Source organism: Adiantum capillus-veneris, chromosome 16 (genome assembly GCF_014529385.1).
Source record: "Adiantum capillus-veneris isolate H3 chromosome 16, ASM1452938v2, whole genome shotgun sequence".
Classification (NCBI taxonomy): domain Eukaryota; kingdom Viridiplantae; phylum Streptophyta; class Polypodiopsida; order Polypodiales; family Pteridaceae; genus Adiantum; species Adiantum capillus-veneris.
In genome coordinates this window covers 98,878,927-98,892,729 of record NC_140946.1, presented here as the reverse complement: position 1 = coordinate 98,892,729, position 13,803 = coordinate 98,878,927, and the positions used below count along the sequence as shown (strand labels likewise).

The 13,803-nt window shown below is 38.4% G+C and overlaps 1 protein-coding gene across 2 annotated transcripts; it reads left to right on the top strand.

Annotated features, from left to right (window-relative positions):
- Window positions 1-1,114: 1,114 nt before the first annotated feature.
- On the top strand, window positions 1,115-13,055 carry LOC147439531 (uncharacterized). 2 transcript variants are annotated; one of them, XM_086485353.1, is made up of 6 exons: window positions 1,115-1,800; window positions 8,700-8,810; window positions 9,009-9,196; window positions 9,854-10,097; window positions 11,397-11,710; window positions 12,366-13,055. In XM_086485353.1, the coding sequence occupies exons 2-6, from the start codon at window positions 8,720-8,722 to the stop codon at window positions 12,906-12,908; spliced, it is 1,380 nt and encodes a 459-aa protein (XP_086341479.1). In that variant the 5' UTR covers window positions 1,115-1,800; window positions 8,700-8,719; the 3' UTR covers window positions 12,909-13,055. The 2 variants fall into 2 exon arrangements, with proteins under 2 accessions (XP_086341479.1, XP_086341478.1); XM_086485352.1 differs by having other exon boundaries at window positions 1,117-1,800; window positions 8,630-8,810.
- The last annotated feature ends 748 nt before the right edge of the window (window positions 13,056-13,803 follow it).

The following is a 13,803-nucleotide window of genomic DNA, read 5'->3' as shown; positions in this document are numbered from 1 at the left end:
CTTTTAGAAGGTTAGAAATTAATATTCATCTCTCTCTCTCTCTCTCTCTCTCTCTCTCTCTCTCTCTCTCACTCACACACACACACACACACACACACACACTCCATCCATTTGTATCATTGTCAAATTTTTGTTGCGTCACCCTTTTGTACCTTTTTCTCATTTTGGCATAAAAGTTTTTGCGATATGGTATCCTTCATTCACATTGGCCATGCCCATATGATCATAAGGGGTGCATCTTGAATGGATGTTTTTTGTGTATAAAGGACAAGGTCTAGTGCATATGTTCTTGAAGGCAAAAAAGTTACTTGAGATGAACTCACCAACTTCATTTCAAGCTATATGAGGATCTCACTGCAATAGCTTGAAATTCATTTCATGTAAAACTTATCCATTTTCACATCTATTGAAATTCGTGTTGTTACCTGCCCGGGCTTTGCACTCTAAAGATAGTCAAATTATAGTTCCTTATACGATTTAAGATCGTGATCCTGTTATTGAGTACAATCATAGTGGTATCTCTTTCCATAATCCTCAACATTCTGCTTCTAGTGTATTGATGCATCATATGGGTGGCCAATGTGAAACTAGTGTATGCAGCAAGGGAATTTTGATTGCTCATATGATCCTTGTTTTGTGCAATAGCACAATTGACTAGCGGGCAATTGGGACCAACAAGTAATAGGATGCAAATTGGACACTAATTTCAAACATCTTTAGTGTGAAATATATATTTTCTTACAATGACACCCACATAATGATCTGGCCTAAAGGTTCGGTTCCGGTGACAAAGAGGTATTCAATGTCAACTACTTGGGATTATAGAAAAATACACGTGAATGTACTATAAAGTGAGAGAGCTAGGACAACGAAAAATTGGGGCATTGCCTATCATTGTGGGGTAGTTTGAGAGGGGATCTGTGGTTGATTTTCGTTGTGGTGGATTGAGAGTAATCTTGATCGTCGGATCAAGACGGTGAACTAGGGTGATAAGCGTGTAGGGAATGCAATTTCCAGTGAGCGTTGCTTTGAAAATGAGGACAAAAAGAGAGAAGACGACTAAAAAAAGGGTCTAGAAGATTATTGTGCGTGGGGAGAGAAGCTGATTCCAAGGGTCGTTCCTCGATGCCTTTCATCACACGTAGGTTACGTAGCCTAGTCATGGACCTCTCTCTCTCTCTCTCTCTCTCTCTCTCTCTCTCTACATTTCAGCCCAGAATCAGTAGCTCTGCAAAGCTCTCCTCCCAACCGTACATTCTGTCAATTCTCTCTCTCTCCATTTCAGCCCAGAATCAGTAGCTCCGCAAAGCTCTCCTCCCAACCGTACATTCTGTCAATTAATATTATTCACAAACAATCTCCGTTAATACTAATAATAAGCCCTTGCTAATTTTCCATAAAATCCTGCTCTAAATCTTCTCGCCTTGTGCTTGATTGAATTAATGGTAATATGCCAGCTGATGAGTGCAAATATATTGGGTGCATGCGATTGGCCGTGATTGGATTAAGTCTCCATTGTTTTTTTTTTTTTTGGATTAAGCCGCCATTTGATTGGCCATTGATTATATGTACATACAATCAATGGCGGGCAGCAAAATATTAATAAGCGTGATTATGGTTCTGATGGTTGGAAGCATGAATATGATGGTGGGTGTGTGGGGAAGCTGGAGTGCGTCCACAATCATAGACATCGCCGCTGAGTTCCTGGACCCAAGCGACGGCCAGAGCTTGCAAAGCAACGCTGACCCCCTCGTCGACTCCATCACCAACAACGATCACCACCATCATCACAAACCCAAGGTATGACCATCTCTCTCTCTCTCTCTCTCTCTCTCTCTCTCTCTCTCTCTCTCTCAATTTCACTTCCATATTCTTGCTTTCATTCAGCTTGACCTCATCACCATCTAGAGGTCATGGGTTCAAAGCCGTGCTCTTCATAGCACAATCTGCTTCCTATTGTTGAGACCAAGTGTCGCACATCGTCCCTAGATCAAGCTGGCGCACTAGGGTTAGGGTGTACATAGAGTGAACTAGGTGATGGGTTCAAAGCCTCTTGGCCTCCATCCATCATTCAATCCCCGAGTTCTCTTTCTTTCACTTTATTGTTAGAAATCCCTCACGTTGATGCATTTGTCCAAGCCATCGTATGGTTTATTGGCATTGCCATGTTTTGTCTTGCCCTCGAACTATTCCAACTCCTTCCTTGTGGCCAGTTCGAGGAGGAGAGGCTTAGTTATCCAATCATATATACTAATAGTTAAGGTGACATATGGGGAGCCTGGACTAGAATGTCTAAATAGTAGAAGCCTTTTGTAGAGACTCAAATTATGTTGAATTAGTAATTGCTTCACTTCCTTCTAGCATAGTTTTTTTCATCTAAGAGATGTGAAAGTTCGACCCCACAGAATGATCAAGGGAAGTTATTAGAAAGGGCATTGTGTCCAGACACTTTGGTGCTCCACTTACAATGCATATTTTGGATAGCAAAGATTTGTCAAGGTCTTGGATAAGATCCACAATCAAATGAGAAGGTGAAAGTATGCGCTCCTCCCTATGACATTGGAAAGAATTTTTTAAACCTATCAAGCGGTTCTTGTGGAAGAACAAAACACAAGACACAACTCCTTGGGACTGAGGGAAATGGGAATGTGTGGCGAGACATAAGAACCAAGGTGGCATTGGGATATTGGACCCTATGTTGCATGCAGAAGCTATCTTATGCCAAACTAGTTGTCTCACTGATTAATCAAAGGCAAGAATAGGGGTCATGGCATGGGACATGATCAAAGCACAAGTTGTCTCTCAAGGAGGCACATGGAAGGAGACTAAAGTACATGAAGAAATTCTCACGTTTATCTAGACCATCCTTAAGCGTGGGGGCTACACTGAGAACAAAGCAGCATCGGCTCTGGAGTGGGGGGAGATTGTTAGATATTTCAAATATTTCATGTTATGATGCTTCCAAAGTTCTTTAGTCTCTAGCAAGTTTTTACTCATCCCATGCTTAGTGAGTTGCCAAAAATGGTGATCTTGGAGCATTACCAAAAGCAAGTTTCTCCTCCTCATCTCATGACTACCAATTGGCTTATCATGTTCAAGATTGTTCATATCCCCATGTTTTTGTTCATCATCGCTATGTATTGGTAGTTTCCAATCCACTTCAAGATTATCTGAAGTTATCATCCTTGAAATCATCAATCCTTTCCACTTGCACTATTCGAACTTCTCTAGCTACACATCCTTCTTGTGTTTTTAAAAACATCAATTAGAACTCATTATTGTAAATTGGATAGATCATAGCATTTTATATTAACTCCATGCTTTGACCTTCTAGTTGGTAGAAGTAGAGATATACCTTATCACCAATAATTTTATCACTAGCCTCAACTTTGTTTATGTTGCTTGCAAAACCTGAACTGAAATATGGTGAAAGTGAAAGGCGCTCTAAGGAACAACCAGTGTTGGTAAAGTCCACAAAAAGCATAGAAGTATGCATTCAAGCTGACGATATAAAGTTAAGGAGCCAACAAGGGGACGGGTCCAAAATAAGCCCGACATTAAGTGGGATCTAATTTAATTTGACAATCTTAGGATTCATGATGGGGATAGCCTTTGTCGTGACCATAACATGAGCTTCCTTTTGACATAATTTCATTAAAAATCATTAATTGTAATGAGAGATTCAGTCATTTCCATTTGAATTTCCCTCTATTAGCTCCTCCATTTTATTTGTGATCCTTAAGTTGGCTTTCTTTTGACATCATTAACATGAGCTTTCTTTTGACATCATTTTCATTCAAAATCATTAATTGTAATGAGAGATTTAGCCATTCTTTTTGAATCTCCCTCTATTGGCTCCTCCATTTTAGTTGTCCTTAAGTTTTTTCCTTTACCCTATGAGATTATAGTCATGGACGGAAGGGATTTTTAAAAAAGAAAAAATATTTATAGAAACACTCATTGGAGTGAGCTAATTTATAATGACGGTGACATATGTAATTCTTTTTGGGTGTCTTAATTATTCTAGCTCACATTTTGTAAGTATTGCTATTTTCTCACTTCCAAAAGTGTGGCGTATTTTGACCATACTCACAATTGTGAGTGAAGATGTTATATTAAATTTATAAAAATGTACAATGAACCTCCAGCACGACGTGTGCCTTGAGGGGACACCATTTCCAAAGAGGGGATGTTCGATTCAACACCATGGAAGCTACTCATGTAGATAAAATTGATGGTTAGATTATACCAAACCCAAGATGGCTTTGATTGCTTGATTACACTTTTTAGAGTTCTTGTGGTTTCCAATGGAGATAATCACTTCCCTATTTTCTTGTATATTCGCTTTGAAGCTGATTGTCAAGAGATATTTTTCAAAGATGCCTTGGTTTATAACCCTCCAAACCCGTCTGAAGTAGCAGAAGCGGACAATTTGGGTGCAGATTAGGATGTCTTGGTTCTACAAATGGGCATGAGCACTTTACTAAGACCTTCAATGGCTCTATTGATAAATAGTCTTCCAATTCCTTTGAGATTGTACTGGGTAGCCAACTAGTCTACTTCTTTACAGCTCGTGTTGTTTCCATCCCAAAATTGGGCCAAGTTTTTGAGCCCTTTGTTATCGACTTTTTTGAATTCTCTCCAAAATAGATTCATAAAGTCACTTCCCACTTTTTAGAGCTAAGGGATCAATGTGTTATGGATTTTTGAAATATCTAGCTGCCTCCCATTGTAGCGTCCCCAATGCTCTGGTATATTTTTGTACTAGCTTGCTCTTGTTGCTGCCAAATTTCAAATTTTCCCATCTAGGTGCCAACAGTTTGTCGTAAACCCTGACCTCTTTCCATGAGCCCCCCTCAGATATTACCTTTGCCTTGTCCATCGTGTCCCATGTCATGATGGCACATGCCTGATCTTCTCTCGTGATTGAGACCACAAATTTAGCACACTAGGCTTTGAAATGTACTACAAGGTCAAGGATCCCAATACTTCCTTGCTCCTTGGGTCTAGCAACACGCTCCATTTAGCACACTATCAGAGTGTTGTATATTTGGTGTTGTTTTTTCATAGGATTTTTTTCGTGAGTTTTAAAAATCTTTCTAATTGCATTTTGCTATCTTAAGGAGAGGCCAAACGAAGGATAGATACGGAATCATGAACGAGTTGATCACTTCCACTATATTGTGGAATGGAAGGAGGGCATATACCCACCTTAGCATCTTGCTCCGAACTTTTTCCATGGCCCATTGAAACATTAGCTTGTGAGAAATCCCCATCCATAGGGGGGTTCCAAGATGGCAAAAGACCTTTTCTTTTTAAACAATCTCTCCCGAATACTCAAAAGGGTCAAATGGATCGTTTTTTTACTAGTCAAATTGTTGTTGATTTCTTCACATTGCACTTATATCCAAAGGTTGTGGCAAACGTCTAGATAATGTCTAGAGCCTTCCTCAATACCTCTGGGCTGGCTTTTAGGAATAGAAGATAGTTATCAACAAATAGATTGGCTAAGAGTTTTTGGCTACCAGGCAGAGCCAGCTCTTGAATTTCCCCTCTTGAAGTACTTGCCTCCAGTATGGTGACCAGGAGATGGGAGCCGATTGCGAACTTAGTGGGTCTAGTGGGCGGCCTTTTTTTATTGACCTTTTGACTTCAAAGGCTCCCATAATTGCGTTATTAAACAACAGCTCCGAGTGACTGCCAACTTTTAAAGTGTGAATTATCTGGCATAGTCAATGACCCAATCCCAGGGCTTTCATAACATCTTCTATGTACAATCAAACAATTCGGTCGGATATTTATTCAGGTCAAGCTGTAAAAGGATACATTCTTGACCGATGAAATTTGCATACTCGATGCGGACCATAGCTACCCAAATTTTATAATGAATTGACCTTCCCTTGATAAAGTCGTTCTGGTGGGGAGTGATAGCTTTATCTAATAATGGAGATAGACTAAGGGTGATTGCTTTAATTTGGCAATGATTTTATATGCAACTACCATCATTGTGATGGGTCGCCATTGTTTGACATGAGAGCAACATGGAAGCTTTGGGATATGCTTGATGAGATCTTTTTTCACACTTGTGTCAATGGCACCCCTTCATGTAGAGCTTTGTTAGCCATTCACGTGATAAGGGTCTTTAGTTCCGCCAAGTATTCCTTAAAAAACTCAATTTTCAGGCCATCCTATCCAAGAGACTTCTCCTTTCTTAGAGAATGCAGCGCAAGCGAGCATTCATCTTTGGTGAAGGCCTTATCTAGTAGGTTTGCTTCTGAGGATGTTATAGTTATGTTGAAAGTGCTGAGAAGGATGACTCTCGCATCTTCCACATCTTTGGAGCGAGTTTTTGGTTGTCCTGTAATTTGGCTCAAGTAATTGAGCATTATCTTAGCCATACCGTCATGGTCTTGCACAACATTCCCTTCATCGTCCATGAGTGTATGGATGGTTTCCCAACGTCTTCTCACTTTGAGTGCTCTGAAGATGTGTGCTTGATTAACAGCCTTAGGTTGTAGATAGGTTTCTCTTGATAATAACCTTGTCTTCTTTACATTTTCCAATTGTTGTTCTGCAAGAGCCGTTTTTTTTTGTTTTTGAGTATCTATTGTGTTTTGCTTCGGTGGCCATCCCAAGTGTGTGGCCTATGGAATTTGTTCTCTTTTTACTGGAAATCTAGTAAACCTGTCAATAACAACTCTAATTTTTGAAAAGAAAAAAATTCTAGTCAAGGCAAAAGAGCAACATAACACTATTCTCTATTGGGTTTACTTTCAATCTATTATCTGAAATCTTTTGAGATTCGTCGCATTCCTTTCATGCTCACTTGAAACCTAGAGTATAGCTCTCATCGAGAAGTCAAGTCAAGCTCATGCCGTCGTGTCTTGCGTTGAGGTTACTATGATAACCAACCCACTCCAAGCTCTTCATTGTGTAAAGCGTGAGCCCTGCATCATTAAAAGAAATGTATCACACCTCAACTGCCCCGATAAACAAGCAAGCTGGTGCTGCCTATTTGCAGGCAACACCCTCACGTTTGCACCTTTTCCCTTTGCTCCTTGATCATGCTACTACCTGCTAGCTTCCCGCCACATGTCCACTCCTCCTTGTTGGCTGGCCCTCTTTCCCCTTTGCTTCTATTCTCTAGAGGGTATCACCATAGATACCCACAAATAAGCCCTCACAAAAGATTAGCCACACCTTACTTGGTCTATTATCAAAGAAGCCTATCAATTTCCTAGATTCGATACCAAAAGGAATATTTCAAGTGGAAGGAAATAGAGCTGCAACATCCATTCCCACGCTGCGTTCGATAGCAATTTGCACCTTTGCATCTCGCTATTGCCATCATCATCACTACGCAGGCCCCCCCTGCTTTGTCTCCCTCATTGTTGGTTTGTAGTCCATGGCATCTCTCTCTCTCTCTCTCTCTCTCTCTCTCTCTCTCTCTCTCTCTCTCTCTCTCTCTCTCCGCCTTTTGTGTGACATAAAGCCCTTCCAAATTCTCACGTCATTGAGAGGGCACTAAACACATAGAGGGGACACACACTCAGCATTGCAAGGACCGTGCATGTGTATCTCGTTATGGCATCTCCATCATGTGGTCTCTGCCCTTCTACCTCGTAATGCCAGATGATGCAGTTGATTGCCTGCCATGAAAGCCGAGAAAAAAGATCTCTCTCCCCCTCTGTCTTCCCACTCGCGGCGGGCAACATTTGTCTCTCTCTCTCTTTCGCTCTCTTCTTGCACATATTTCCGACTTTTTTGTAGTCAAAAGAATGAGGAATCTCCGTAGATTCCCTCTAATGAAGCGCGTCAAAAAATATATGACACACCTACTAGCGTTTCTTTAGGTAGGTTAAATACACGTGTTTTCAATTTGATTCATCTATTCAGACAATGGTAAATGTGTACAAGCAAAGTTGTGCATGTGTATGAGTGCTTGTAAGTTGGTGTAATATTTGTTTTCTTTTCTTATCAAGTTATTTGCCCCTTTTTTTGTTTCACAAATTGAACCATTCAATACGGTAATAATATTTAAGGAAATTTACCAAAATATCCTTGAAATTTGTGAAATTTACAAAATACTCCTTGAATTTCAAAATCTCATAGAATACTTTTACACCAATTTTGAATATAATGCTCCAAGGTTTGCGTTGTTTTTTTTCTTTTTCACAATACAGATCTATCTTTACGTGTCTTGGACAAAAAAATTCACCAATGAGCCCACAAATAGAGGCATTTGTGCTTAAAATAAGAACGATTTTAGCCTCTATTTGTGCCTAGAATAAGAACGATTTCATCTTGAGAGTAATATCTATAATCCTAGTTCTGTTATCTTTTACTAGGGAGAACCAAACTTGAGAGAAGAAAAACTTTGGAGATGTTTAACCTTTCTATAAGGGGTATTTGGAAATTTTGGAAAATTTCAAGGCATTTGGGAATTTTTGCCAAAATATAAGTGGTATTGTGGGAGTTATTTGATATTTGAGGGGTATTTTGGTAATTTTCTTAAAATTTATTTGGACAATTTGTAACAAGTTGAAATAGTTTCACGCATATTCTATCTTCTTCAAGGTTACCTCTAACTGAATCCTGAAATGGCTATGATTTTAATCTTCTACATTAGGTTGTGAAAGTCCATTCAAATGAGGAAGATAATGATGAGAGATTTCTGGTGCCAATGTTGTCAAATTCAGTGGGAGACAACAACCAGTTCATGGAATATATGGCAGCAGTGGTGATGGCAAGAGCAACAAATCGAACTTTATGCTTAACCCCTTTTTTTAATGGGCCGACTAAGCATACAGGTAGATGAAGCCAACATGATTATGTAGGTTCAAATTTTTGCTACAATGTTTGTTGCTTGAGCTTTTGAAGTTGTAACCTAAAAATGTGCACCAGAGATAGAGTAGTTTAGATCATATCCATGAGTTGTTTTATAGGTATTGTATTATTTGTAGCCCTTTTTGTGAGACATAAATTTACATGTTTTAAGACTATTTCAGGGCATCTTCAAATGGGAAGCCTCTCATTCAAAGACAGATATGACACAAATGAATTAAGTAAGTTTGTAGAGTTATCCTCGTTGCAAAGATGTCTCCATAAATGTCACAAGAACATCCACGGATTTTGGTGGTTCAGGCATAGCTCTTCATCAAGCTTAAGTAGAGATTGGACTTGGGATCCCAATGTGGTAAGAACAATTCTTGTCATAGCCAACTATGGTGGCACCTCAATGAAAATTGCATCTACTGTCACATAGTCTCGAGGGGTTCACCGTTAAGTAGTTCTCCCTATATAACGTGCGTTCGTGGGGTATTAAAAAGACCTCTCTTTTAACATGTCTGAATGAATAAAATGACCCTTTATTTTATGATTTACAAAAAAGGATTTGAATATAAAAAACTTTTATTTTAATGTATCTCTATTAAATTGCCTAAAATTTTTGCATTTTAAAATCCCTCTTATCAAACTCACGTTATACATTAACATGATTACATAGTGCGTCCCCCGAGCACATAGTGGTGATAAAAATTTGACTTCTAATATATCATTTGACTAAATTTTATTAAACTTTTTTACTAGGATGTGTAAAGCTAAGCATGCTATCTAAATACTCAAAAAAGTTTGTTTGAAAAATGAAATAAGTGACTACGACAAAGTGACTATGACAGTAGAATGAAAAACTAGGTTGTAAAAAGATTATGTGGACATCTTTAATGCTCAAACATAGTTGGCAGTGCAAATGATTATCTCAATTTACACAGGTAAGCAAAATACGATCACCAAAATCTTGAATAGTTGGAAATATAAGAACAATTGAGTTGACTCAAGGAATGAAAATGTACAGAACACACATGAATTTGGAAAAGACTTTGTCAATTGGACCTCAGTGGATCATGTTAGACAAGCTATTGAAGGATTCAATGATGGGAGCGAGAGGTGTGTTGCATTAGGAGGCTTGTTTCCTGGTTTGCGATGGAGAGGTGCCTATCTAGCGCCTTCTTTATACATGCGGCCTTCACAATCCATACTTAAACTTGCAAATACTCTTCAAACTCTTGCCATTGGTCAAGACCACAACTTTCTTGCTGGTAAGTTTATCAAAGTCTCTCAAGGTTTAGCTTTTCCATTTACATGCACGTTATGGAATTAGGTCTTCTTGACATTCCCTTAAAGTTCTTCACTCATTGATTTTTCTTGATACATAAGACAAATCACTTTAACTTTCTTGATGCAGACGAAAAACTTAGCTTATTAGAATAAAGCTTCTAGAACTCTTTTATTGGAATGATTCGATATGTGGAAGAGACATTGCTAAACTTTTCGATGCATTATGATATGGAATTTTTGAAATCCTTTAAAATGCATGATGACATAAATATCAAACTTGCTACTTTGCAAACTATTTGATCATAGACAAACTTTCTAAGAAAAGTTTTCAAGGTAGCAATAAGGCATGCTAATATAGTCCAAAAATTAGATTCTACATTATGATGATAAAACCAGATGCCTCAATAACTTCCCTTTTGTTAACTGCCCTCCCTCTCCTTTCATGCTTTCAAGTAAGTACTCCTTAGAAATTCCAAGTCATTGAAGCAAAAGAAATATAAATATGTGCTATCCTTATAATACTGACATGCCAAGGTACTCCTACCATAGCCATCTACAATATGTAAAGCTAGGTTGTACTGAAATCTCCGGAAGATCACTTGTAATATATGTACCTATCAGGTCAATTCAATAGCAGAATAATTTTATTTCCAAAGATTGTCACATTTGTATTTACAAAGAGGTATCGGTTAACAGCATTTGAAACAAAATTTACAAATTGAGTGGGTGTGCTATAGTCACGAACAATTCACAGATAAGGAATAATTTATAGATAAGGGACTTTTATAATACCACTTGAACACATGATATAGTAGTTTTACAAAGAGTGAAGACCTTGAGACTAGAATTGAGTACCTAATATATATTTTCTCTTTTTTTTTTTCAAAAATCACAATTGTGAGTGATTGTATTAGAATGCCATCAAGAAATATACAAAACAGCCTCAAGCTCATGCCGAGCCTTGAGGGGCAGATGATTACATCAGTAACGTACTAATACCAACAACCTAGTCCTTACACAGCAAGGCTTGACCGGATGGCAAGGGTTGTCCTAAGCCAATCATCCGAGTTTCGCCTTTTACCTATCACATATATCATGTCCTTACTTTCTTGTACAATCTCTAAGAGAATTTTGAACTTTACCCTACCAAAGGTTCTCTGAAAGTAGCAAAAGTTTCACAGCAATAGAATACACGTCCTATTTATGGTTATAATTTTGAATTTTTTGCATCACCATTACAATCGATGTTTCCAATAATCCCATTCTAAATTGTTTTATAGTGCATTGGAGGTTTGAAGAATCATTGTGCAAAGCGAATGAGCTAGGCTTGTGCTTTCTTCGATGCGGAGATGGAGCCGTCATAAGCTCGGGGCTACATGCAACAACACGAGGCTTGCCCATTGCAGCACAAAGAGGAAGGGAACAGATGGGGAGTTCATGCAAGCGTATGGTGGATAGTACATGGGTCAAGCTATCAAAAGAAGACCTTGTTTCAGCAATCATTGACAAGGCATTAAAGGAGAATGTAAGCTTTGTGTATATTGCCACTGACGGATGGATGAGAGGATCTCATGCCCATAATTTAATACGAGAGGTATGTCACTAACAACTCTAAATTCGAGGTCTTTGTTGTCGTTGCTTCTTTTTGTTTTGTCAATGTTGTGATTAACCCTTGGTTTTGTTTGTTGTAAGTCTTAGCCTTGCTATTGTTGCTTATCATATCCCCAAAAGGGGTTCATTACAATTAGTAGTTCCTCTTCTCCAACTTCCAAATACTTAGTGTTGTAACTATATATATATATATATATATATACATACAAAAGTAGATCCCTAAGTCTCAAGTGAATGTAAGTGATAGCTATGGTGGCTACATAATTATGCTTGGTATAGTAGGTGTAGTATCCCTAGTGCAAGACAATGAAGCTCACCAGTGTATACCATCAAACATGTTGGTGTGTGTGGGAGAAGGCCTATCATCTCACTAGGTCACAAGTTGACATTCTATTGTGCAGGTGTATTGCATACATACATGTATCTTGGTAAACATGCACGTGCATACAAAAACTTATAATGATACATCCACACATTAATCTAACATCTTATAAATTTGATGCATGACTCAAGTATCAATGCACTATTATGTAGGAGAAATTCGTACCTTAAAACATAAACTTGAAAATATAAAGGTTACTAATCCTCCCATTGAGTTTTTTCTATGTCTCTAAGAAGGTTTATTGATGATTTTACAGGTAGTCAAGGAAGTGAGAGGTAGAGGACTCGCGGTATCAGGTTTGTGGAAGATAAGCAACGTACCGAACATAATAGTAAACGGAAGTGACTACATGTTCAATAATCAAATCATGGAAATCCTCTCAAACAACAAGCTAAGTGGCCATTCCATATCGATGATGGAGCAAGAACTATGCTTCAGAGCAAGCTCATTCATGGGTAGTGGAGAGTCCACATGGAGTTTGGCGGTGTTTAGGGCAAGGTTGGCATCAAGAAGGTGGAGACAACTTGTACAATTTGAGAAAGTTGAAGAAGGCAAAGAAGATGTGGTTCTTGAAAGCCTCATTGATGATAATTATATCATTAAAGAGCTACTACATGATTACCATGCAGCAGGACTACAGTGTCGTTATAAATTTTTGTATAAACCAGCACGGCTAAGTGAGAAGGTTCCAGAAGAGAGTTACCAAGATGAAGCCCCAGACACATGGCTTGATATGGAAGCATGTGAGGCACAACTTGGTCGAGGAGGTTCATGTAAACTCTTTGATTGTTTTCCATAAAAAGAGCTCATGTACAACATCAAATAGATTTTGTAAATACCAGTCTATAGTGACATATAGCACACAATATTGTTGTAAATTTCTTGTTAGGTTAGCTCACAAGGAAATTATCCATGGATTTAAAAAATTTTGTAATTTTTCATGCTATTTGTACAGTTAAATTGGATGAATCTCCAATTATCCATCATGTTGTTTTATTTCATGAATAAATACCCACAATCTGTCCTTAAAAGATAAAATGGCCACTCTTGCTTTGATGTTGTTGTCTCGTGTTTGGGTTTTCATGTGGCTTATTTTTTATAAGGGAAAACTTAATAAAATCAAAAAGAGGTTTAGTTTATTATATTTGTTGGCTGTCGTTAGGTCATTGTCTTCCTCTTATTGTCACACACAAAATGAAGCTTCAAAGTTGCGAAGGGTAAAACACCAGCTTTAGGACCTCTAAGCAGATGCACAGCGGCTTTTTTGGTTGCTACACCATTTTGGCTTATGTGTAGCGCAAAAGTTAGGTGGGGCAAAGACCATGCTCCAACAAAAATTTAGGCCGCAGCGGGCCTCTAATAGCATTTGCAACAGCGGCAAAATTTTTGGCGAGGAAAAAATTTTGGGTCCGTTAGCAAGAACGGCATCGACTATTTCACGGATGTCGGCGCTAAGTCGATTTGAATACACGCTCAGCGAGGAATTTCAAACTCCGAGCAAACCTTTCCGAGCAATCATAAAAGCGAGCAAAACCCCACAAGATACATAGAGCTTAAATCATAATAGAAACATTTAGAATCAAATTACATATTAGAATCTATCTATCACTTCTCTAAACACCTCAAGCATTCCTCATGGAAACTTTAATTATCCACTCTTATATTAACTCCTTGATTATCCAAGATTATGCTCG

Coding starts and splice junctions, on each gene's coding strand:
- LOC147439531 (XM_086485352.1), top strand. CDS start 1,567: ATGTACATACAATCAATGGCGGGCAGCAAAATATTAATAAGCGTGATT. Junction 1,801..8,629: donor ACCATCATCACAAACCCAAG/GTATGACCATCT, acceptor CTTCTACATTAG/GTTGTGAAAGTCCATTCAAA. Junction 10,098..11,396: donor AGACCACAACTTTCTTGCTG/GTAAGTTTATCA, acceptor ATTGTTTTATAG/TGCATTGGAGGTTTGAAGAA.